A 27,179-nucleotide genomic window follows, 5' to 3' on the forward strand; every position below is an offset into this window, starting at 1 on the left:
ATGTTTTCAAGGTTTATCTATGTTGTAGCATGCTTCAGTACTTCATTCCTTTTTGTGGCTGAATAATATTCCATTGTATGGATATATATCAAGTTTTGTTTACCCATTTATCAGTTGATGGACATCTAGGTTCTTTCCACATTTTGCATTTTGGTTGTTGTGAATAAGCTGCATCAAACATTTGTGTATAGGTTTTTTTATGGACATATGTGTTTATTTATCTTGGGTATGCCTTGGAGCGGGATTGCTGGGTCACATGGTAGTGTTAAGGGTTTGAGAAGCAAGCTCCAGTGTTCAAACTCTATAAAGTGCAGTTTGGTACTATCTGTAAAAATTACAAATACACGTCTTCGACCCAGCAATTCTACTTCTTGGATTTTATCCAGTAGGTATACTTGCACACTTACAAAATGTTGAATATATAAGATTACTCATTTCAGCATTGAAAATTACCTAAATATCCTTTAATAAGGGATAGGGTTAGGATAAATTTAACCCACACTGTGAAGTACTATGCATTTGTAAAAACTAAACACATAAAAAAAGAAAAAAACCCCAAAACAAAACTCTTTATTTACTGATAAGTTAGTGTAAAAAAGCAAGGTGAAAAAATGTGTACAGGATGCTACGATTTATGTCAAAAGTTGTCAGAGGGCACAGATACATGTATATTTCTGGAAGGACGTGAGAAACTGATGAAACCTGTTGTCTCTTGCGAGGGGATCTGAGAAGCTAGAGGACAAAGTAAGGAGACTTTCCACTGAATATCCTTTGCTATCTTTTGAAATTTGAACCACATTAATATACTACCTAGTCAAAATAAAAGTTATAATGAGTTAGAGTTTGCCAGTACTTAACTTTCTTCTTGCTTATGGAAAGTAGGCCTATGTCAGGAAATTGCTAGATTTCTCTGATGTCACCTAAACTTCAGTAGACTGCAAAAGTTGTCCTAAAATTTCCAACATACTGGAAAACAGCCTAGTCTCCAGAGGACTATGGCTAAAAATTATCAATTTGTAATGTAAAACATTTTATATAATATCACATAGCACATGACGTGAAATAGCAATGCAAAAATATTTTAATAACTTTTAAAGCATTTTCATTTTAGAGTTTCTCAGAGCAATCTAGTGAGATACTCACTTTCACCATTTTCTAGATGAAGAACCTAGAAAGCTGACAGGTTAAGTGATTTGCCCCAGTTCTGTAGCCAGGAAGTAGTAGAGCTGGGATTGGAATCTAGATCATTAGATGGTGTAGAAGTTAGACGACTCCAGTAATTGAGGATCAGAAAACAGGTTCTTGCCCTGTTTTTACTACTTAGCGGCCAAGTGATCTTAGACAAGCTACTTAACTTCACATATGTAATATGATTAGAATAAAACTAATATGTACTTTGCAGGGCTGTGTCAGAACTGAGAAATGAATGAAATCAAATAATAGGTTCTCAAGAAATGTTTGTTGAATGGATTAAAAAATGTCAGGGAGCATTTTATATATCATACTTTCAATCCTTACTGCAGTTTGTCTCAGTATTTCTTCCTAGTTTAGGTGACAGACCAAGGAGCACAGTGCATAGATAACTATGGAGGAGGGCTGGTTTTTTCATTTAATTTAATGTGAAGTTAATTTGAACTTTGACATAAGAGAAGAATCTAAGTCTTTGTGTTTCCACCATACACTAGAGTTAGTTCACTTCTTCTTAGTACTTTTATTATACTTCCAAATTTTACTATAGAAAGCATGTCAAATTTTGAATAAGCTAGGAAATAATTAGATTAACTCATTGAACATTAGAGTTTGCCTTCTTAAATGTTCACTTTTAAGCAAAAATATTTAAAAACTCAGAGATCTATGGTTTTGCAGTGATAATATAAATATTCACAAAAAATTACTAGTTATATTGAAATTGCTCCAGTATGTAGTTAGCATTATTCATATTGAATCACAACTTTATTTTTTATTTTTTTGTGTCTACATAGTAGATATATACATTTCTGGAGTACATGAGATATTTTGATACAGACACACAATGCATAATAATCACATCAGGGTATTCACATCAAGCATTTATCTTTTGTATGTATGGTTGTACAAGCAATCCAATTATACTCTTAGTTATTTTTAAATGTACAGTTAAATTATTATTGACTATAGTCACCCTGTTTTGCTATCAAATAGTAGATCTTACTCATTCTATCTTTTTCGTGCCCATTAATCACATTCTCTGCACCCCCCACCCCCACTACTACCCTTCCCAGCCTGTGGTAACCATCCTTCTACTCTCTATCTCCATGAGTTCAATTGTTTTTTTAACTCCCACAAATAAGTGAGAACATGCGAAGTTTGCCTTTCTGTGCCTGGCTTATTTCATTTAACATAATGACCTCCAGTTCTGTCCACATTGTTGCAAATGGCAGGAGCTCATTCTTTTTTTAATGGCCAAGTGGTACTCCATTGCGTGTATGTATCACTTTTTTTTTTAATCCATTAGTCTGTTGATGGACACTTAGGTTGCTTCCAAATCTTGGCTATTGTGAATAGTGATGCAATAAACAGGGGAGTCCAGCTATCTCTTCAATATACTGATTTCCTTTCTTTTGGATATATACCTAACAATGTGATTGCTGGATGATATGGTAGATCTGTTTTTTTTTTTTTGAGAACTGATCTCCATAATGGTTGTACTGATTTACATTCCCACCAACAGTATGTGAGAGTTCCCTTTCTCCACATCCTTGCCAGCATTTGTTATTGCCTGCCTTTTGGATAAAAGCCATTTTAACTGGGGTGAGATGATAATCTCATTGTAGTATTGATTTGCATTTCTCTGCCGACCAGTGATATTGAGCACCTTTTCATATACCTGTTTACCACTTGTATGTCTTTTTTTGAGAAATGTCTATTCAGATCTTTTGCCCATTTTTAAATTGGATTATTAGGGTTTTTTTTTCCCTGTAGAGTTGTTTGAGCTCCCTATATAGTCTGGTTATTAACCCTTTATTAGATAGATAGATTGGAAATATTTTCTTCCATTCTGTGGATTGTCTCTTCACTTTCTTGATTGTTTCTTTTGCTGTACAGAAGCTTTTTAACTTGATGTGATTCCATTTGTCCATTTATACTTTGGTTGCCTGTGCTTGTGCGGTATTATTCAAGAAATCTTAGCCCAACCCAGTGTCCTGGAAAGTTTCCCCAATGTTTCCTTTCAGTAGTTTCATAGTTTGTGGTCTTAAATTTAAGTCTTTAATCCATCTTGGTTTGATTTTTGTATATGGCGAGAGTTAGGGGTCTAGTTTCATTCTTCCGCGTATGGATATCCAGTTTTCCTGCCACCACTTATGGAAGAGACTGCTCTTTCCCCGGTGTATGTTCTTGGCATCTCTGATGAAATGAGCTCACTGTAGATGTATGGATTTACTTCTGGGTTCTCTATTTGTTCTATTGGTCTATGTGCCTGTTTTTATGCCAGTACCTTGCTGTTTTGGTTACAGTAGCTCTGTAGTATAATTTGAGTCAAGTAATGTGATTCCTCCAGTTTTGTTCTTTTTGCTCAGGATAGCTTTGGCTATTCTGGGTCTTTGTGGTTCCATGTAAATTTTAGGATTGTTTCTTCTATTTATGTGAAGAATAGTATTGGTATTTTGATAGGGATTGCATTGAATCTGCAGATTGCTTTGGGTAGTATGGACATTTTAACAATATTGATTCTTCCAGTTCATGAACATGAAATATCTTTCCATTTTTTGTGTCCTCTTCAATTTCTTTCATCAGTGTTTTATAGTTTTCATTGTAGATATATTTCACTTCTTTGGTGAAGTTAATTCATAGATATTTAATTTTATTTGTAGCTGTTATAAATGGGATTACTTTTTTATTTCTTTTTCAGATTATTTGCTGTTGGCATATAAAAATGCTACTGATTTTTGTATGTTGATTTTGTATCCTGCAACTTTATTCAATTTGTTTATCAGTTCTAATAGTTTTTGGTAGTCTTTAGGTTTTTCCAAATACATGATTATATCATCTGCAAACAAGGATAATTTGACTTCTTTCTTTCCAATTTGGATGCCCTTTATTTTTTTCTCTCATCTGATTGCTCTAGCTAGGACTTCCTGAGTCACAACTTTAATTTCAAAGAATTCTGTTATTATTCAAGGAGATTGTACAAAATACATGAATAATACATGCTTTTTCCTACTCAATAATAATTTAGAACAGAAATTAAAATTTCAATTTGAAGTTCTTATGCTGTAGTTCTAATTAATAAAAAGTATTTAAAATACCTTGAAGTGTCAACTGAAGATTTTAGAGCTTTAAATATTTTTATCATTCATCCTGTATTTTAATATGTAAAACACAGTAGAGTTTTGTATGTATTTTTTTTAACTTAAAGACAGCCCTTTTAGTATTATTAAAATGTGAATAATTCAGATGTTCAGTGTGAACAGGCTAATTTTGAATTGGCATGACATCTTAATTAGTGTTGAATCAATATAAATGTTGTATAATATTTTTAAGTGAAAAAAGTTTATATACTAGTTTTTAATGTATTTATTTGCATGTTTGTAGAAAACTTATGTTGAACAGATGATAGTCATGTGAAGACAGAGAACAACAAAGCTTTGAGCTTGTGAACTGTATAGGAACTACATCCTACAAGTTAAGGATCAATTCTGATACTATTGGGATTTTATACATAACTAAAAGACACTATTTTAACAGGATTTCTCCTTACAGTAAATGTTAAGTTACTCCAGGAAAACAAAACAAAAGAATACTATTATAAAGAAACTTGGAAGTAGACAAGGTCATTTGGTTTCTTAAAATATTCTGCCAGCTTCTTATTAGTATACTTATTAAATAATATACTCAGTTTGTACTAATTTAATTCAGTTATTGCATTGGCATTAAAATTATTTTGTTTTTTTCATGTGCAGACTTTCTTATAAAGGAAAGTAATAATCTGACTACTATACACCCATATAGTTCATTGAAACTTGTTTTTTGACATATCAGTTCTTTTATGCTGTTATTTGAATGTTTAAGTTAGAACCTGATCACTTTTGGTGAACTAAATAGATTCCTGAATAGTACTAAACAAAAATCTTGTCAAGAGTAGTGATCTAGCCGAGGTGAAAACATTCAATAAGACCTATTTGTGTAGACAAAGATAATAGGCCTCTTTTTGTCATCTTTGTATTGAAATAGATTTTATATTGAAGCAACCACTGTGGACACTAAGAGTGAAAATATAGTGAGTGACCAAAGATTTACTCATATAAAAAGTAGATAATTTAGTATAAATGTGGGCAAAAAATTTAGTGGCAAAGAGGCATTTGTTTTAATATTCAGTGGGGAAGGAAAACATTTATATTAGAATTTTGTAAAATACCTTTAGCCACTAGGAGGAGTTGTACAGTGTCTCTTTTTTAGATGAAGAGACTAGCAGTTCAAAAAATTAAATCTATTTAAACAAGCACTATTTTGATGACAGTGTATTTAAACCATGAGTGTTTACTATGAACTACCCTCAGGTGTCTGATACAGTGTCTGGCACGTAGTAGGCACTCAAAATGGCCTGTTTACTTCAATTAATATTTGATGTAATGAATTCCAGTGGAGTCAAATAATTTGGACAAATAGTTGGAGCACAGTGTCATGAAGGTTGGTCTGTAACATTGCTTTAGTCACTTTTTAAGTTTGTTCACAGGGGAGCCATTTATTTATTCTGAGCCCTATTGACTGTGCATATGTTCCTTAACTTTGAAAAAATTAGCCAATAACCATAGAATTCAAATAGCTTTATTATGGAAACTTATAAAATGAGAGTACATCAATGTCAGTGATGCTAGAAATTAGTTAATAGAAAGGAATTTACCTATTTTATTCTTTTTATCTTATTTATTACAAAATAATGTATATAAATGTTTGTAGTAAAAATTCAAACAGAAAAATATAGAAAGTTAAAGATCCTAGTAATGCTATCATGGAAGCAATGAACAACTACTAGCAGATTTTATATGTTCTTCGAATTTTGTATTAATTATATATATATAAAATTTTAAAACAAAATAGTTAAACTAGTCATGGCTTTATAACTTTTTTCCCACTAATGTGTTATGAACATTGTTATCTGTGTGTGTGTATAATCTACCTCTTCTTACATAGTATTCTTAGCTACTGTATCTCTATAAGTAACATAAAACTTCAGCTTATATTGGTTTGAATAATAAGGAAACTGATTATGTCACATAACGGAAATTGGATGGTTCTAGATACAGATAGTCATGGTATGGTTGTGCTTCTTACTGATTCTCCTTGTTATTATCCTCAGGCTGGTAGTGGGATGGCAGCAGTTTCTCTTCCTTGAGTTTTCCTAATCATTGGGAAACAGAATGGGATCATCAATATTTAATTAATTAGTCTCATCATCAGGGTTGAGATGAATGTTGAGCAATTAATCATCATTACAAGTATTCCATGTACCATGATTTATTTAACTAATTTCCTATTAAAGTTCATTATCAAATTTTCATGATAATAAATAATGTTGTTAGGTATATCTTTGTACCATATAATTTTGTATACTTGTGCAAAGGTTTTTGTAGACTAGATTACTTGAGTAACATTCCTAGATCAAAGGAAGTTAACAGACACTGTCAAACTAAAGTTCTAATTTGAAGAATATGTATATACCCCCATACATATTCCTACCAATAGACTGTAGGTTTCCCTGACTCCCCATCAGGCCTCTTTACCTCTTATCAATCTACCAGAGCTGCTACCTACAGGGATCTGCTAAGGGGGCAGACTGTGCACTATAGTAGCTTCATCTGATTTCTAAGAGGAGGCGTAAGCCTTGGCCATGAATTTTTAAGTCTCAATTATAGAACCACCATTTATTAAATTTCAGTGGAATATTACTAACTGAATCACAGTGATAGCATTTATCTTACCCAGTCTCCCTACCCCCATTCTCTTTCCTGCCTCATGTTACAGAAAACTCAGTAGAAAATAACATCCAGTCCTCAAAAGGCAGCTTCAAGACAGGGAAAATTGGGGCTAGTTAAGATAGGATGTGTGCCCATGTGAAGTGTGAGCAAAAGAAAAGAAACGGCATGACAACCCTAAAAATGCACTATAGAAGAAGGAAAAAGGGCGTGCAGAAGATGAAGAATCTGGCCTGAAAGAAAGTGCTACCCTAGAAGCGAAAATAAACAAAAAAACCTCCACACAGTTTACCATGAAAAATAGTACTAAGGATATGAATTGAATAAATTAAGAGCAAAGATGAGATCATGAAACAAAATGACGTGGAGAATAAGATTGCAGAATTAGTGAAATAAATTGAGAATGCAAAGGTCACTATTACAGGACATAAATTAAAAATATCAAGAAACAGACAAATTAGAAAGTCAGGTTTTAGCATGGAAGAAAGGTTTGAGCTAATCAAAATGAATGTGGGGTAGGGAGGGGGTTGGGAAGAATAAAGCATATAGAGAAGATGTGATAAATATAGAGGAGAAACGAAAGGGATGCAAACATAAGACTAGTTAGTGCCTCTAAAATACCCAACAAAAAATGATTCAAAGATATGATAGAAGACAGTTTTCACAAATGAAGGGATTCTCCAGTTTGTACATCAAAGGGACTCACTATATCAAGAAAATAATTGAATGAATTGGAGTTGTAGAACAATGTAAATAAAAACTAATACAAGCAATGGAAGTTGAACAGTGCAGGGAGGAGAAGTGAAGAAAATATAATTGTACCCTTCATATCCCCAGCTATTCTGGCTGTCCCCAGATACTGAGCCTGTTGGGTACAACCTCTTTGGGGGATAAATTTTAAATGAAATCCTACATCTCAAACCATGAGTCCCCACCTTACACCTAGCCCCTTTCCCCTGGTTGGCCCAAAGTACTGGGAGCCAGGCTTATACCATCTAGGCAGAATATTGAAATATTTCTTTCAAGGGAAAATGGTACTGACATTTTGGGATTCTCTAAAGGAAAGTCAGGTTCCTACCCCGTCCCTAGTTCTGTGCATCCCCGTGCTTGAATTATAAGCATCCAGTCAGCTGTTTTAATGTTTCATTTTGTTGTTGCTGTTGTTTAAAAATAGTGTTATTGAGATATAACCGTATACCATAGAATTCACTCAAAGTGTATAATTCAGTGGTTTTTAGTATAGGCACAGTTGTACAGCCATTGCCACAATCTAATTTTGGGACATTTCACCACATCAAAAAGAAGCTATAACTATTAGCAGTCATCCCCTCTTCCCACTCTTCTCTCCATGGCCCAGGCAACCACTACAGGAGTGTCCAATCTTTGGGCTTCTCTGGGCCGCGTTGGAAGGAAAGAATTGTCTTGAGCCACACATGCAATACATTAACACTCACGATAGCTGATGAGCTAAAAAAAAAAAAAAAAAGTAAGAAAAAATCTCATAATGTTTTAAGAAAGTTTATGAATTTGTGTTGGGCCACATTCAAAGCCATCCTGGGCCACATGTGGCCTATGGGCCATGGGTTAGAGAAGCTTACACTAATATATTTTCTATCTCTGTAGATTTGCCTAGTCTGGACATTACATACATGGTGTTTTAAGTAGAATGAGAAGTAAAGAATCACCAGATATTTGAGGAATACCTCAAATAAAATCCAGAAATGAAAATAACAAAAAAGAAACTCAGGGGAAATAGAGGCAGTATATAAAGACAGAAGATAACTTAAAAACTTACTTTTTTTTTTTTAAGTTTACCATAAAAGGTGAACAGGAGGCAGTCAAAATGCATATTCAGAGAACAAGAAAACTTTTGGGGAATAAAAATACTCAACGGAAGTAGAGACAAAACTTGAAAAGATTCCCTAGTCAAACAAAAAGGTAAAGATTGCAAAATGAATTAAAAGATAAAAGCAGAAATTAGTTCAAAATAATAGTATTCCTAGCAAGAGTAAGGGAAAAATTCTTAAGTGATCTGATCAAACAAGGTCTTTAAGTAGAAGACAATTTTAAGAACCAGAATACCTGAGATTTTAGATTAAGAAGGCCCATATATTTTCAGCATAGTGGATGAAAAAACACTTTAAAAAACATTTTTGTGAAATTTTTGATAACCAGCAATAAAGAGATCATTCTAAAAGTTTTTAGAGAATGAGAGAAACATGATACCTACAGAGGACAGGAAACCAGAATGGCACTGAACTTCTCAAGTGGGAATCAGAAAACATTGGAGCAGTGCCTTCCAAATTCTGAGGCAGGGCCAGGCGCTGTGGCTCACGCCTATAATCCCAGCACTTTGGGAGGCTGAGGTGGGCAGATCACTTGAGGTCAGGAGTTCGAGACCAGCCTGGCCAACAAGGTGAAACCCCATCTCTACTAAAAATACAAAAATAGCTGGGCATGGTGGCAGGCGCCTGTAATCCCAGCTACTCGGCAGGCTGAGGCAGGAGAATCGCTTGAGCCCAGAAGGCAGACGTTGCAGTAAGCCAAGATCGTGCCACTGCACTCCAGCCTGGACGACAAAGTGAGACTTCATCTCAAAAAAAAACAACAAAAAACCCCCCACAAATTCTGAGGCAGAATGATTCCCAAAAATTACAGTAAAATCATTTTCAGACTTAAAACATCTCTAAGAATCTATTTTCCATGTATCCTTTCTCAGGAATCTATGGAAGGAGGTGCTGAAAAAGAAAATTCCTTTCTCAGGAATCTATTGGAAGAGGTGCTTAAAAAGAAAAGAAAAAGGAACATAGATGGAGGAAGTCTTGGAATTTAGGAAAGAGCAGATCCAAAAGAACTGAGAGAGGCAAAGGGAATTCACAAGATGCTCGTGAAGGGACCCCACAGCACAGCAGTTGTGCAGCAGTCCTAAGTGGCTCCAAAAAGATGGAAGGAGCGGGGAGAAGAAATCAAGCATTTAGAGGTACTACTTAGCTTCTTTGGAATATGTGAAAATTTACTTAATGACAGGTACGTAAGCAAACAGAGCAGGGAAAAAGAGGCAGTTCTTAACATCCATGGACAATTAAAGATTATATTTACTATGAGAAAAGAAATGTATAATTGTGGTTTACTGTGTGGTTCACTGGGATTAGCAGTTTTATAATCATCATAACGTAGACATTACTATTGATTCGGTTGAAAGGAGGAGATGTTACCATTGTAGAAGGGACATGAGTCAGGGAGAAATGTGTATGTGGAGGTAGGCAGCTTGTAGATAAAAGGTGCTAAATCTTCTCCCATAGAAGAAGGCAGAAAGTAAGTTAATCTTGAAAAATCTATACTTAATTTATGTTTTTTTTTTTTTAATTTGAGGTAAATAGAAGAAACAGCAAAAAGAGTTGAAAATATCTGCCTTGGAGCAGACATCAGGAGTGGGGAGGGATGGAAGAGGAGACTACTATTTTTATTATTAGTTTAATTGTACTCCTTTACTTGAAAGATGTCACATATATTATTTTGATAAATATGAAATTTTTACTTTAAAAACAAGCTACAGAGTTTTTCTATTTTTAAAAATAGGTCTCGGTTCCATTTTTTCTACATTTATTATATGTAGGATCATAAACACTTGGCTACCACAAAATAGAGAGCAACCTCTTGGATGATCATACTTTTTATTTTAATAAACATAAGATGGCCACAAGTGTGCTGGAACCGTGAAAAATGTGAAGGCATGGATCTTGCCTCTTAGCCCAAGGAACTTAGAGCTTAGAGGTTAGAAAGATACATACATCAAACTTTTTTTTTTTTTTTTGAGATGGGGTCTCGCTCTGTCGCCAGGCTGGAGTATAATGGCATGGTCTCGGCTCACGACAACCTCCGCCTCCCGGGTTCAAGCAATTCTCCATTCTCAGCCTCTCGAGTAGCTGGGATTACAGGTGCCTGACGCTGCGCCCAGCTAATTTTTTGTATTTTTAGTAGAGACGGGGTTTCATCATGTTGGCCAGGCTGGTCTCGAACTCCTGACCTTGTGATCCGCCCGCCTCTGCGTCCTGAAGTCTTGGGATTTCAGGCGAGAGCCACCGCACCCAGCCACATAAATCTTATTGAAACATCTCTGATCGTAAAGTTGCCTTGATTGAAAACCTTCATGGTTCCTTAGTTTGACATTTAAGAATTTTCTAAAATCCTAACCCTAAATCTATCACCATGATATCATTTCACACCAATTATGATGACTGTAATAAAAAAAGATAATGACAAGTGTCAAGAGGGTGTGGAAAAATTGGAATCCTCATACACTGCTGGTGGGAATATAAAATGGTTCAGCCATTTTGGAAGAGTCTGGTAGTTCCTCAAGTGATTAAATATAAGAGTTTCCATAGGACCTAACAATTCCACCCCTAGGTGTAATCCCAAGAGAGATGAAAACATATGCTCACACAGAAACTTGTGCATAAATGTTCATAGCAACATTATTCATAATAACCAAAAAGTAGAAGCAACCCAAATATCCATCAGCTGTTGAATAGATAAAATGTGGAATATCCCTTGAAGGGAATATGATTGAGCCATAAAAAGGAATGAAATATTGATACATGCTGCAACATGGATGAACCTTGAAAACATTATGCTAGGAAAAAGAAGCCAGTCACACACGCTTTATGATTCCATTTATATGAAATGTCCAGAATAGGCAAATCCAGAGAGACAGAAAGTAGCTTAGTGGTTGCCTAGGGCTGGGAGGAAGGAGAAATGGAGAGTGATTGGTAATGGTTAAAGAGTCTGGGGATGATGAAAATGTTCTAAAACTTACAGTGGTGATGGCTGCACGACTCTGTGAATATACTAAAAACCATTGATTTGTATACTTGAAATTAGTGAATTGTATGGCTAGAAAGGATTTTCTAGGATAATTTTTGACTCTACTCAATAAAGCTATTTTTAAAAATCCTAACTGTGGAGACCAGCCTGACCAAAATGGTGAAACCCCATCTCTACTAAAAAAAAATACAAAAAATCAGCCACCTATAATCCCAGCTATTCGGGAGGCTGAGGCAGGAGAATCCCTTGAATCCGGGAGGCGGACGTTGCAGTGAGCCCAGGTTGCACCATTGCATTCCAGCCTGGGCAATAAGAGCGAAACTCCATCTCAAAAACAAAAACAAACAAACAAGCAAAAAACGGTGAGGGCCGGGCGCAGTTGCTCACACCTGTAATCCCAGCACTTTGGGAGGCTGAGGCCGGCGGATCACAAGGTCAGGAGTTCGAGACCAGCCTGGCCAACATGGTGAAACCCCGTCTCTACTAAAAATACAAAAATTAGCCTGGTGTGATGGCACACACCTGTAATCCCAGCTACTCAGGAGTCTGAGACAGAAGAATGGCTTGAACCCGGGAGGTGGAGGTTGCAGTGATCCGAGATCACTCTATTACACTCCAGCCTGGGCAACAAGAGCGAAACTCCGTCTCAAAAAAAAAAAAAAAAATCCTAACTCTGCCCTACTTTTCCAGCCTTATTTCTCATTCTTCCACGTGGCCTCTAGCAATCTGACTTGTGTTCTCTTGTCTGCAGTGCAGCTCTTTCTCCAGTCCTCCAGTTTAAGACCTGATGCTACCTATTCTTTCCAATCCAGCTGAACTTCCTCCTGTTCCATAAAATAGAAAAAGTGAATTCTTCCCAACAGAAAGTAATCTCTGCTCTCAACCTCTACCACACCTTATGTTTCCAGGCACTTCACTTTATGTATTACAGTATAGAGGAGCTGTGTGTTAAATTGAAGCTTAGTCATCATTGTCAGCCACATGTAGTCAAAAATTGGCCTAGAAAATCCTTTAAATTGCTAAAACAGTACAATTCCCTTTACATTGAACTTGGCCAGTTTTTCCTTCCAACATTGGAACACATCTCTGTTCTATTGAATGCTAGTTGAAAAAGCTGACTTATATTTATAGGTGTTATATGAAATAAAAAATAATAAAGCCCTACAAATAGTACAAATTTGGATATATGTGATTGGCTCCAGCCCGTTCTTAGCCCTGCTTCTCAATGGAAACAAGCTAAGGCTCTTATCTTGTGTAGTTGGGGAGTATGAGATGGAGGATGATAGAGGGATTGGTTTGTGAACTGACTTGTCATCATTTGGGACTTTTAAAATTCAGTGTACATTTTGCGCATAATAATTGGCCTGTTTCTAGTTAAATAAATCATCTAACAAAACAAATGTTTTCCCCCATACTATCTAGAAGAGGCTACTTTTCAATAACTTCACAGTAACTTCACCTTGCAATTTAAACAATTGAATATTTGGACCGCACTTATTGCATTGCAGTGGGCTTTTACCTGACTGTAACCAGACTCCTGTTCTACATGGTGAAGTGTTCACCCTATGAGGGCCAGGCTGAAACTAACACCTACTAAGAGAATGGCAGAATTAAGTCTTTCCACCTTTACACTCTCAGATGTGCACTTAGTAAATAGGAACGGTAGGCAGAATCACCAGATCTTTTGAAATACTTTGTTCTTGTTCTCTGCCTGTTTCTTGCCAAGTAAATTGAATTGCTTTGTATAAATGAAGTGTGCTGTAAGAAAGACTAGTTGAGGCCGGGTGCAGTGGCTCATGCCTATAATCCCAACACTTTGGGAGGCCGAGGTGGGTGGATCACAAGGTTAGGAGTTCGAGACCAGCCTGGCCAACACAGTGAAACCCCATCTCTACTAAAAGTACAAAAATGAGCTGGGCATGGTGGCGCACACCTGTAATCCCAGCTACTCAGGAGTCTGAGGCAGGAGAATCACTTGAACCCGGGAGGCGGAGGTTGCAGTGAGCCGAGATCACTCCATTGCACTCCAGCCTGGACACAGAGTGAGACTCCGTCTGAAAAAAAAAAAAAAGACTGGTTGAATAAATGATGCACCATCCATACAATGGAATACTGTTACAGCTGTTACCAAGGAAAAACAAGCAAAACTCGGTTTATAACGTGATGCATCTGAGTTTTGTTTTGAAGAAATATACATATGTACATGTGTATTTATGCAAATGTACATATATCCTTCAAAACAAAATTATGTGTGTATTTGTGCCTGTATAAAATATTTCTGGAAGAATATGTAATAATTTAGCATAATAGCAGTTGCCTGTGGGGAAAGGAACCAGGAGTTGATGATAGGGGTGGAAGACTTAGCTGTTTCTACAAATGCTCCTTAACATGGTTTGACTCCTACTGCGTCTGTATATTACCTTTCCAATGGAAAACATTTACATCTTCTTACCAATTAACTATTAATAGTTCATGGTAAATATGTATATGTCATTTTGAGATTTTCATTTTAAATTAGCAGGAAATATATGTATACTGATAATGTGTGCTAGTGCTTGTTGGATTCTCCAGCAGCTCATGTACATACCACCAACGATGTACCAATTTGTGTTTCACAGAGTTACATCCATATGGGAGAATAGTCTCCAGATCACTACAATTTCTAGCTTTGTAGGAGCATGGCTTGGAGCACTTCCTATTCCACTGGATTGGGAAAGACCATGGCAGGTTGGTTTCAGTTACTTAAAGCAACAAAATAAATGTTTGTACAATGATAGTAAAACTGATGAAGCAAACTAGTGTGTATATGTAAATTGTTTTGTTGTTCAGTTAAGTAGGGATATCACTTCTATCAGTCACTGTAGTCTGGGCAGCTTCTTAATGGGGGCTGTCCAGTGCCACAGGTGTCTAGGTAGCCCTGGTTTTATCTTCTAGCACTATTTTTTGCACATGTGTAGATGAATAAACAAGCTTATTTTGTGATTGTATATAGGTGGTTTGTTTATTGTTTTTAAAAAAGACAGGTTCTCACTCTCTTGCCCAGGCTGTCCTCTAATGCTTGGGCCTAAACGATCTTCCTGCTTCAGCCTCCCAAGTGGCTGGGACTACTGGTGTGTGCCACCGAGCCCAGCCAGTATAGGAATTTTTAAAAACTAGGTTAATAGCTGCAGAAATGTCCTATTCAACTTTGATATTTATTGCCCTTGTGGTCTTATATTCATATTTTCTGAACTTGACTGATGGCCAAATTGAATGTTCATCTTGAAATTTTTAGAAGCAGATAGCAAGGTAATTTTTGCAGCAGCGGCCTGTGTTATCAAGAAAGCTCACAAACATCAGATTTTTCGTCTTTTATCACAATAAGATAAAGCTGATATGCTAGGTAAAGCACTGTGAGGTAAGTGCTCTTTTTATACCCATTTTACAGATGAGGAAACTGACACCTAGAGGGTATGTAACATTCCCAAGGTCACTGAACTTACAGTGATGACTGTATCTTTATCTTAATATTAATGACTTTGTAGTATGCCATTATATACTTTATAACTTATTTAACAAATTCACTATTGATCACTTAGATTATTGCCAGTATTTTGTGATAATAAACACTGCTGTGATAAAATCTTTGAATCTATAGCTTCTTGAATTTTTCTAATTAGGTTCACAGAGTAATTACTCCCAAAAAGAATTATGGTATTAAAAAATAAATGTGCTTTCTTTTTCCAACATGAAGATAATTTTTTTCTGATCACAAAGATAATGTATATTTATTTAGAAAATTTAAGCAATATTAGTAATTCTAAGGAAGAAAGTAAAAATTACTTTCCTCCCCAACCACCCAGAGGAAACCTCCATTTGCTTTTGGTGATAATTTTTGCAGCTGTCTCTCTCCATGCCTGTAACTATAATATTCAGGTTATTTTTAATCTGCTTTTTCCCCTCAGCAGTATATTATGGAGCTCATTCTATGTCAGTGAAAACTTATATATATGTAATATTCGATTGTTTGTGTAAAATATTGTACCAGTTTTTTATTAAAGAACATTTAGGTCATTTCCTATTTTACTATTATTAATATTTTATTATCAAATATGGTCATTATCATACTTACACATCTTTGCATATTTGTCCAATTTTCTCTGTAGGGTAAAGTCCTACCTAATGAATTGATGAATTAAATCTTTGATACATACCTCATTTGCCAAATGTGGGATCCAGATTGTGTGCCTTGCACATAACTGCCTACATTTAGCTCTATTCTTTGTGCTTTCAGTTAGATGTCGTGTCTCCCCGAAAGTCAAATTGTTGTTTCATGTTTAATAAGTGTGATAGGTTTGCCCTTCCCTGTTTTAACTCTTCATCACTATATTAGAGAAATCCTTGGAGGTTTGGTGTGTGTATCGTCACAGATTCCCATCTCAAGTTTTTGGTGCTAGTAAAGGTTTCTTAAGTTGACATCTTATAGAAGTCATCCATACTTGATGCCATTCAACAGAGTGTCAGTGATTTCTAAATTGGAGGACAATCAAAATCATTGAAAAGTATACACAGAAAATTGTTTGAAACTGTGTAGATTCATTGCTATCAAGTAATGCAATTAAATCTAAATGGGAAGTATTGATAAATAAAGTACTATGGGACATCAGCTTTAATGAGTTGGTAAGATATAATAAACATATCATTTTGTATATGATGCAATACCTTAGGGTGTAAAGGTTTGATATATTACACATAATTTAAGTCTTTTCTGTTTAAAAGACAGTGCAGAAGTAGAAACTGAACTAAGAGGAATGAATATATGTGCTTTATGAAATATGTGTTTAGGTTTGCTTAGAATATATATATCTTAATTATTTACAGTTCAGTCACCCATTTTGGGATCGTTCAGGCTTTTAGCTGATGACCCATTTTTCTCCCTCAGTGCTTGTTAACAATAAGGATGAACTAGATCCAAATTGATGGTATTACTTTTTAAATTAATGTAAAGTTTCCATTTGAATTACTGACTTTTTAAAAAGATTTTCTAGCTAGCTGGAAATTAATTTAATTTTAAATCTAATTTAAATACATAACAAGTGTTGGTTTCCATTAAGAGTGTTTCATTCAGCTGGAATATTACTGGCCGTGTAATTATCTTTACTATTGGGTTGTTTTTAGAATATTCCAAGTTAATGACCCACGTATTCACTGTAAACCTTTTAAATTATGAAATGTATTGTTGAGGGAATGATAGAATTGATGTATAATTAAAAATCTTTTATTCATATAGCACTCATCTGCTCCTTGCCCTTTTAGCAGTTATTTACTAATAAACTAAAGAAATGAGGTTTTTTTTTCACTTTTTATTTCCAGCAAACAAGGTTGTTTTTTTTTGTTATTGTTATTTTTTAATAATTCTAACTCCACAGAACAGCATCTCCCAGAGAAGCAATAAATCAGATAAGGGAATATGGCATTTTCTGAAAGTGGAGATGTTGTTAGAGCAAAATTTCATGAGAAGACAATACAGTATACACTTTATTGTCTAAAATAGAACATGTATTAAGAGATTCTTGTTCTGTGTTCCTTGTAGCCCAATACCGATTTGATCTGTTTGTGGTAAAGCAAGCTTTTCTGGATTGTGTTCTGGTTTTATTTATATTCCAGTCAGAGAAACAGGAATATCTGGTTAAGCAATTGTACCTTTAAAAACACACACATGCACACACACACAAAACCCCACAAAATCTACTACATGTTTTAATTCAGTTTTCTTTACTTTGAACTCAAATCATTGTATAACATTCCTGAGGCCAAGCATAAGATTATAGTGATGTGGATTCTGTAATGAGCTGTTTCAAGCATATTTTTATGTTTAAAATAATTTCTTCATTAAATGACTGGAAAGGCCCACTGAAAATATGTGATCTCAATGAAAAAGTTTTTTAACTTAATATAAATCTTAAGTGATTTTAAATAATGGCAAGTGAGGAAAGATTAGGCATCTTTATAGTTGGAGGAAGCCTTTCTTTTGTAGAAGGCAGCAAAGGGATGTGGTTAAAGAGAATATGGTAGGGTAGCTACCCATTATACTGTTGGTCATCTTTGTTGTTGTTTTAATATTTGAAAGTCATCTTCTTGCCTCTACCTTATTTGCCTTAATATCTCAGCAAGAAAACAAATATTTGAATTTCCCATAATCCAGATAGGCTTTTTCAACTTCTAGAGAAAGCTTATAGTTGCTGACAAAATAAATATTTGGACTACAGAAAACCTTTGTATTTTATAATTTGATTCTTTATCTGCTGTAACTAAATAGCTAATCAATAAGTATTTGTTGTTATTACTGTATGCATAGCATATGTTCTGTGTAAGTAAGTACAACAGATACTTAAATACACCCAGGGCTGGAATTTAATTATTTAATAATTTAGATTTGAACTGTGACTTAGATTTAATATGCTGTAACTATTTCATAGAATATGTAGCTATGAGGTTTTTCATCTGGAAAATGTCTTATCAAAACATGGCTAGTATTTCATGTTATAAAAAATTAGTGGAAGGTTAAGAAATATTGTTGGTTATTCTGAGCACAGGAAATTGACCATGAGGTTTTTAAACTCACATGTTTTATTAATGGGTAGGCAGGTAACATGATGATTAGGAGTTCTGGCATCAGATTACTGGGTTGAAATCCTGGCTTTGTCACTTGCTAGTGAGGATGAAATAATAAAATCCCTCTAAAATACCTAGCTCAGCACCTGACACATGGTTATTACTTAATTAATGTTACAGGCATTTGTGACCTAGAAAAGACATAGTTTAATGACTATATTTTTAGCCTTCAAAAAATGCAAATTCCATTATTTATTTGAGTTCTCATATATTAGAGAATATGTTAATTGTCTCAGTTCGTTGTTTTATTTTTTCTGCCCAGCAGTCTTTCAGTTGGTAGAGTGGACTGTTAATTTATCTATTTCTCTGGTATTTAGTTATGCCAATTTAGGGTATTTGGATTTCACATAATTTTCAATCCTGTCGATGACATTTGAGATGACAGTAGAAAGAAAACGTAGCACTTATAGATCTCTCCATGTACCCTGCAGGGGTCTTGGTACTGTGAAATGACTAACTTAATCCTGACAACCGTAGTGCAAGGTAGGTTTTACTCCCATTGTATACACTAGAAAGTCCAAGTGTGAGAGGGGAGGAGTACACATCTTGCTTAGCATTACTCAGGTGGGAAGAGGGAGACTTAAGATTCACATGAGAGCCCCACTACACCATGATTCTTTTCATTGCTGGAGACTAAAACATGGCTTTTCTTTTTAAAAAATGGTCATAGCTTAGGTCTCTTTGGAATAGCTAAAGTACTTATTATATTTCATTTCTTTCCCCACATTGTTTTCATTAAATGCCTTGACCATTGTGGTAGTGTCTGTATTTTAGGCCGTGATTTATTTGTAGGAGAATATTTAAAGCTAATATGCAATGCTTTTGTCCCTAACAAATCCACACATGCCTTTAAACTATGGACTTCAGTGCTACGATCTTTAAAAAGATTTGAACCAAATAATCAAGTCTCTGCTAGGATGCTTATTTCTTACGAAGGTAAAAAGGAAAATTGATATAAAGTATTTTAAATAACTGAATTCGGAGATTTTGAATTTTAGACACCTGAGATTGTCTTTGAAACAATTTAAAGTTGTTTTAAAATATTTGTACTTTTTCCCATCAGACACCAGATAAATGAGGCATTGTTGTATTTAAAAACGTTTTGGGTTTTTTTTTTCAGTTTTACCACGTTAGAAATTTAGTATTTGTGAAATATGTATATTCATTTCCTAAAGTCACAGATGCCACAGATAATTATTTCATAAGTTGAAACTAGGAATCATAGGATTATAACTACATGAATTACTGCAAAATGCTGGAGGGAGATTAAAACTAAGATTATGGATTTGATTGAAGAGCTGCAGGTTTTTACGTTAATTGGTATTTCCATTACCAAAGGGATGATACTGTGTTTTAGACCAAAATAAAATACTCATTTATATGAATATGGTTTGTATGTTTCAACCATGAGAAAAATGTGTTAACATTGAACTGGCATGAAATGGTTTTGGATTGAAAAGGCGTGTTCACTGTAGGGTAATCATGTTGATAATGCTCTGCTAACAGGACTTTCATGTGAGAGAGAATAATGGTGGCCAAGTTAACTCGTTTGCATGAGTTGTGACCAGGACCTTTTAGTGTCATTTTGACAAGAATTCCAGACCAGGAACTACACACCCCTTCGCAAATAACTCTTCCTAAAGTAGTATTCTTAGTCACAGGAGAGTGTAACATGGATGAGTGTAGATTTTTAACTAGAGAAATGTATCCCAATGAGTAGATTCATTTGTGCATCTATTCCTGTATCAGACAATAACATTTACTTTAGGAATATCTGGAAAAACATACTGTTCAAGACCAATTTTGGAGGAGAATATAAATGATTATTTATAACCAGTAGGTCAGCAGGCTTTGAAAGATGAACTCTCTCAGTCATGCAAATGCAAATTTGTGATAAGCACAATTAACAAAACAAACATATTGAAAAGTAGCTCATGAGAGATTGAGAACTGGATTTTATCTTCCTTTTTATCTCGAGAGAGACAGTAATCATAATGGTTGTGAGTTGTTCTAAATGTCTGTAGGTGTTCTGATTTGCAGATAGGTCAGTTTCTCCATGTTATCTGTGACAGTGTAAATCTCCCCCAAAATTATAAGTAATATTTATTATATTGGAACACATTTTTAAGAATTTATACTAAAATGTATCCAAAATTAAATAATTTAATCTTAGCTTACACCTTTAACTGCTGGGTTAAGGTAGGGGCTCAACAAATAGTTTCGAATGAATGGAGTCATTCATATGAGCCTTTAAAAATTAACACAAATGCCTACCAATGATTAGTTTAAAACCACTATCTGTACTTAAAATTTTGTTTCTTCAAATTTATGAAAAATGACAGCTAGCAGCATTCCTCCTTCTGAGGTAAGGATACAGATGGTTAACGTAATGCCAGTATGTTGTACAGCTCCTGAATTTGCTCTTGTAACAGACATTTCACATGAAGAAAAGCATGTATTAAAGATGATTGCTTTATGGCTGGGCGCGGTGGCTCACGCCTGTAATCCCAGCACTTTGGGAGGCTGAGGCAGGCGGATCACGAGGTCAGGAGATCGAGACCATCCTGGCTAACACATTGAAACCCTGTCTCTACTAAAAATACAAAAAAATTAGCTGGACGTGGTGGCAGGCACCTGTAGTCCCAGCTACTCGGGAGGCTGAGGCAGGAGAATAGCGTGAACCTGGGAGGCGGAGCTTGCAGTGAGCCGAGATTGTGCCACTGCACTCCAGCCTGGGCGACAGAGCGAGACTCCGTCTCAAAAAAAAAAAAAGATGATTGCTTTGCAAGGGTAAAGAATAGTTCCTACCACTTCCTACCACACAGTGTAACATATTACTCATGAACTATTCGTTCTAAACTGCCGGTTCTACTTATTACATAGTAGTGTCAGTGACCAAAGAAATACTGTTTGTGTAAGTTTAATTTTTTCAAGTTAAAACATGTAATATACAGAATACTGGTACGTGGTACTTTATAACTTTCATGACAAATTTTAAGAGATTACTTCAGCCCTGCATTTTAAGTATAGTAGGTACTTCTGTCCCTGTTCTGTAGGGGAAACTGAGGCTCAGATGTTAAAATGAGCTAAGGTCACTTAACATCTGATGTACCACTTATTTTTTAATTAGATTTTTCTTCTTCCTGGTAATTTTAATAATTTTACCCACTTGAGTTGTAATATATTTGATTATACACCATAGGTTGTTTCTTCTATTTACTGGCTAAAAAAAATGTAAATTTATAAAAAACTCTCACTGTCTTGCCCAGGCTGGCCTCCAGTGCTTGGGCCCCTGTCATTTTGGTGGCAAACACTTGTGAATGACTTCCTTTACATGAATGTCTTTGTTCTAAGTTTCCTATTTTCTTTAAACAAAATAATTATATAAAGCCATCTCAGATTACCATAATTTGGAGAAATCTTTATAGCAGTGCAGCTGAATTATGTATTTATTAGATATCACTTCTTAAAAAAATCCTATTTGTGGCAGGAAGAACGTTGAATAGAAACATGTCTGTATGTGAGATAAGGAAATAGTTTTAAAGGAAAACCTTAGGATCTAATTATGAAAATACCTGATTAAGCTAGGATTTACAAATGAATTCTGTTGCCATAGTGTAGTTTAAAAATTTTTAGAATAATTATAAGAAAATCAGTAGGAAACTTGCTTGAGGAATAGTTCTTAGTGGGCAGCCTCCCTCCTTTTGCTGTTCCCTATTTTGATAATCTATTTTGATCTTCAAAAATCATGAAAACTGCCCTTAAAGAAATTCTCTTTTAAAAAAATGACAGGGTTACGATTAAGAAATGCTTATTTCAGGAAAGCCAAGGAGGTACTCTTGTAAGTACAAAGCCTGACCCATCATTAACAGTCTTCAAAGCCAGTCCACATTTTAATTTGCTGATGGCATGCACTTCTTGATTTACATAACATGAATAACCAAGTGTTCCAAGCCGTAACCCTTCATTAGACAAAATTTTTTAACATTTCATTTTTGGCATTCTGTTGGAGGTGAGGTGTGGCAGCTGTTTAAAGAATGTGCGTGGTGGTATGTATGTGTTTGAGAACAAAGAGCCATACTGAAATTACAAAATGATTAAAATACAATTTAGTAACCCAAATTGGAATCTAGCTGGGATTCATGAGGGATTACTATTCTCCCTATACTTTAACGGTGAGCTTTTTTTAGCAGAGTATAGGGACTCATACTTTGCCAATGATTAGTAGACTCTCAGCATAAATAGAGGAAAGATTATTATCCTAAATGTTTACATAGGGTAATAAATGAAAACTACTAAGGTAAAAAGTTCAGTGCTTTACGTAGATAGTAAACTATGCATAGTATTTTATTTGTAACCCCATGTGTTAAGAAGGGACACTGTTAAAGTAACAATCATTTAAAAGTAACAACCAACAAACTGGTATTTAATTTGGTATTTTAAATAGTTAAAAATCAAATGGAAACAGTGTCTAAAGTCACTAAGATAATTCATAACAAAACCCATTAATGTAAGCTCCACTTATTGTAAATAGAATTCACCATGAGCTAACCTAAAATGTACCTGTGGAGATAAAACAAGAGTGTAAGTTAGCAAAGTATTAAATAAAATTTCAGGGAGCCCCTAAATTTATTTGTAAGAACTTTAGAACTAATTCTCTATATGCAAACACTGATTAACTCAAATATCTTGTAAGTTCCTTCATACATGGCCTTATTTGAGGCAGTGTATTTGTATTCACTAGCAAAATTCATGTCAGTAAAATATTTTTGAAGCAGTTTATTTCCCAGATACTTCACTAGTTTGAAATAGTCATTTCAGTGATTAGTCTGAATTTCTATTGAAGACTAAGCTTTGAATGAAGACATGCTTCTGAAAATAAGGCAGTTTTTCTCTAGTCTGCTTATCAATAGAAAACAAATCTTTGGTTTTTAGTTAAAGTGACAGGAAGGATTTTTGCAAAAAGAAAGACTAAAGAACCAAAGCAATTAAAAAGCTCTTGATAAGCAATGGGGAACTCCAAACCCATCAAGGTCAGTAGAGTACCTAAGGCACCTCAGCTTCAGACGTGACAGTCATCTTTGCTTAGAGTTCTGATAATCTATATACATGATTTTTACCATCTTGAGAATGTGAAACTGAAAAGGTAACATCCAACAATGATTACTGTGAATAAGAAAATTATTGTGATAAATGGGAGAGACGTTGGAGATCTCTGTTCTACCTCCCATATTTATAATGAGGAAACCAAATCCCAGTCAAGAAACAGGTGACACCAGTTTGTGTCGACAAATTCCTAATCTGTTTCTGTTAGGGCAGGGCAAATTCTAGACTTTTAACTTTGAATTAGTAAACCAAGTGTGAAGGGTTTCAGAGAGATGAATTGGAGCCCCCTCCCCCCCCAAAAAAAATCCTCATAAATCCCCAAAGGCAAGTTGGAAATGTATAATAGTTTACTGTTGTAATTCGTTTATACCATGTGTTGGACAACTTAGCTAATATGTTAATTGATTTATACAATTCCTTTCAATTTTATCTAAAAATAGCAGACCAAAATTAAATAAGAAAGTTACATAAGATTCCATTTGAGCATACATAAGGCCATGATACTTTAATGTGAACCACCATTTCTTGGAAGAAAGAAGACATCCAAATGTCCGATTCAGAGAGAAAGTTCCTGGCCAGTCATCCAGTAGACTCTCTCCACTCTTCAATGGGAAGGTGATGCTTATATTTTTAAAAATCTCTACAAAGCTCACATACAACAAGACAGTACATCCTAGATTTGTGACTGATATGAGCATTTAAGGCTGTCATTTTCAAGTATAAAAGTTTAGTGTTCCATTACCCAATCTGTGCAGTAGACATAGCTATAAGCTCAAGTCATGTGAATTAACAGAAGCCCACCAAAGACATTTAAAAAATTATAATTTAGGCAACAGCAAGTTTAAATGTAGGAAAGGCTAGAAAAAATGTGTAGATGAGATTGTTTCTCTAAAATGCATTAGGTTGTTCACAATGAAGCTTTGTCTAACACCATTATCTGATGCATGGCATATGCAATAAGGCAGATCCACAGCAGACCAAACAAGGAAGCTGAATTAGGTAATAGAACTAGTAATTAAGATGGTTCACCTCTAACACAGTTCTGTGGCCTGTTCCCCCCAGAGAAAGATTAGAAAGGCTCCAGTGTACCAAATAAGCTTCACAGAAGAACGTGAAAATTTTTCTCCAACTTTTTTTTTTTTTTTTTTTTTTTTTTAAGCAGAGCCTTTCACTTAGGGACCAACTGCTTGTAGATGAAATAAATCAACATTAATTACTTCTAGCCTGATGTAATATGGCTGGAGAAAAGGGGTCTCTGGAAGCCGGTATTTTGTTTAACTTACATTCTAGGTGTGCATATAAGTTGTTGCTCTATAACTTCTGCTGTGGTTCCAACATCTATATCTGAAAGGTGGAAGCAGCTGCTCTGTTACAATTTTCATGTAACATGCTTGGATTCTAGGTCTTTCCTCTTTAACACAACTTAAAGAAATTTTCTTGTGGTTTGGTCAGCATACACACTTCTCATTTCATTTGATGTACACAGCCAAAGTGGGAATTAAAAAAAAAAATTACCAACTAGTTCAGAGAGCTAAATTGAGTCCATCATTATGGCAAAGTCTGACCCAAAATTTTAATTTGTAATTTTAGCATGTGTCTCATGCACTTTGGGGAGCGTCAAACTAAATCTACAATTGCCAGAAGCCTTGTTACAGTTTAATGCACATTAACTAAAATGTGTACATTTTTAGTGTTCATGATAAATGCAGTTATGACCTTATTACACTTTTGGCATTCTTTAAGAAAGCACATTAAGCTTTAATATAGAAATATTTAGGTTACACTTGTGCTCAAGTAATAATAAAACATTTGTTCTTTTTTGATCTCATACATTCTCTCCTCAGGTATGGCCCATCTCCTGTACGCTTGGAGCGACCTTTGGCTACGTGGCTGGCCTTGTTATTTCACCACTCTGGATATACTGGAATAGAAAGCAACTTACATACAAGAACAATTAACTGGAGCAAAGGGAGATATTTCTTTGTGCAGATTCTGTAAGGGCTGTGCAGAAATGTGTATGGTCAAAGCCAAGCAGTTCCATTTACAGCTCTGTTTTTTATGTAGTTACAACATGATGTGATTGTAGCTTTTTAAACTATGAAACCCCTGAGAGATTGTACCTTCTAGTTGAAATAAAGTATTTATAATAGATTGTGGCTTCAGATGCTGCTTACTGCTTCTTAAACCTTTAAGGAACATTCTTAATACACTTTATAGAATTCTGAGGACAGGTTTTGTTTTCTTTCAAGTTTTGAACTGCTTCATTACCTATAAAAGGTCTGGGTATAGCTGTAGCATTTCATTTGCTTTCTGAGAGAAATGGACAGTTTCCTTGGCCACTGAAGATGTTTCTCACGTAATTAAACAACAGTTTATACATCTTGATCCTATTCTTTTTTTTACAGTGTGTTTCTTTGGAGTTAAAATGGCTATGATAGCCTCATCAAAAACAGTCTTCAATCCCTTCTGGGTTAAAGCTGAACATTCCACATAGCAGCATGCTCCTATCTGGGAGGGAGAAAAAAAATCACAAATATATAAAATCATGTTTATACAATTGGCATGACATAAACACATCATTATAAAGAAAATTATAAAATACAGCTATGCAAAAAGAATATATTCATCATCCATGTTCATAACCCCAGAGGGGATTTTAAAATACTAGTATATGCCCTTCCAGACTTTCTATGAAAAATTATTTCACTCACCACATATTTACTGGGTATCTACTATATGTCAAGCACTGTTTAGGTCCTGGGGATATGTCAGTGAACTGAACGAAAGAGCAGAGTCCCTGCTGTGTGGCGTCCACATGTGCTGACATCTGCTGGGTAAGAGGCACAGGGGAGGGAATACAGAGCAGATGGTTGCAAATGCTGTGGGGAAAAAGCAGAGTGAGGGAGGCGGGGAGCGCTGAGGACAATGGTAGTGGGGGTCCGGGGAGGCTTCTCAATGGGGAAGTTTGAGCAGTGAGGGATACCTAGGGGAAGAGCTCCAGGCAGATAGATCCTGATGCAGGAGCATGCCTGGAGCAGTCAAGGAACAGGATCACACTGAGGATGTGGTATTTGAGCAGAGACCAGAAAAGAGTGAAAGAATGAATCATGTCCATAGGGAAGAACATTCCAGGCAGAGGGAGCAACAAAAGTACAAAGGTTCTCAGGTAGAACTTTGAGGGAACAGCAAAGGAGACCAGGAGGCCTGGGGAACAATGAGTAAGGCAGAGAGGGAACAGAGGCTTGTAGGCCACTGTGCGGACTTTGGCGTTTAGTCTGAGCTGGGGACCCACTGGAGGATTCTGAGCAGAGCAGTGACATGATTGCGCTTACATTTTTAAGACTTACTCTGGCTGCTGTGTTGAGAACAGATGACCATGGGGCATAGACAGAAGCAGAAAGGTGTTGGAAGCTATTCCAGTAAAGCAGGCCAGAGATGGAGGAGGTCTGAACCAGGTGATAGAGGGAAGAGTTAGAAAAAAGTGTCTGGATTCTGGATATGTTCTGAAGGTATGTTGTGCCGAAGGCTAGATGTGTGGTATGAGAGAAAGAGCAAGGTCAAGTATGACTTCAGGGCTTTTTTTTTTTTTTTTTTTTTTTTTTGAGACAGTTTCACTCTTGTTGCCCAGGCTAGAGTACAATG

The 27,179-nt window shown here is 35.4% G+C and overlaps 2 protein-coding genes across 5 annotated transcripts in view; one reads left to right on the forward strand and one right to left on the reverse strand.

Moving 5' to 3' along the window:
• PIGF (phosphatidylinositol glycan anchor biosynthesis class F) overlaps positions 1-25,686 on the forward strand; it is a 35,813-nt gene extending 10,127 nt beyond the window's left edge. For 3 of the 4 annotated variants that reach the window (XM_004029177.5, XM_019021108.4, XM_063695903.1), the window contains exons 5-6: positions 14,396-14,504; positions 25,382-25,686. In XM_004029177.5, the coding sequence (XP_004029226.1) occupies positions 14,396-14,504; positions 25,382-25,495 (223 nt within the window). In that variant the 3' untranslated portion in view covers positions 25,496-25,686. Of the gene's footprint in view, positions 1-14,395; positions 14,505-18,862 lie in introns of all 4 variants that reach the window. The other variant, XM_055377830.2, reaches the window with a different exon arrangement.
• Positions 23,862-27,179, reverse strand: part of RHOQ (ras homolog family member Q) — a 40,581-nt gene continuing 37,263 nt past the window's right edge. Inside the window, exon 5 of the mRNA XM_031007930.3 lies at positions 23,862-26,045. Within this exon, the coding sequence (XP_030863790.1) occupies positions 25,890-26,045 (156 nt within the window). The 3' untranslated portion in view covers positions 23,862-25,889. The remainder of the gene's footprint in view (positions 26,046-27,179) is intronic.

This window comes from Gorilla gorilla, chromosome 12 (genome assembly GCF_029281585.2).
Source record: "Gorilla gorilla gorilla isolate KB3781 chromosome 12, NHGRI_mGorGor1-v2.1_pri, whole genome shotgun sequence".
NCBI classification, from domain to species: domain Eukaryota; kingdom Metazoa; phylum Chordata; class Mammalia; order Primates; family Hominidae; genus Gorilla; species Gorilla gorilla.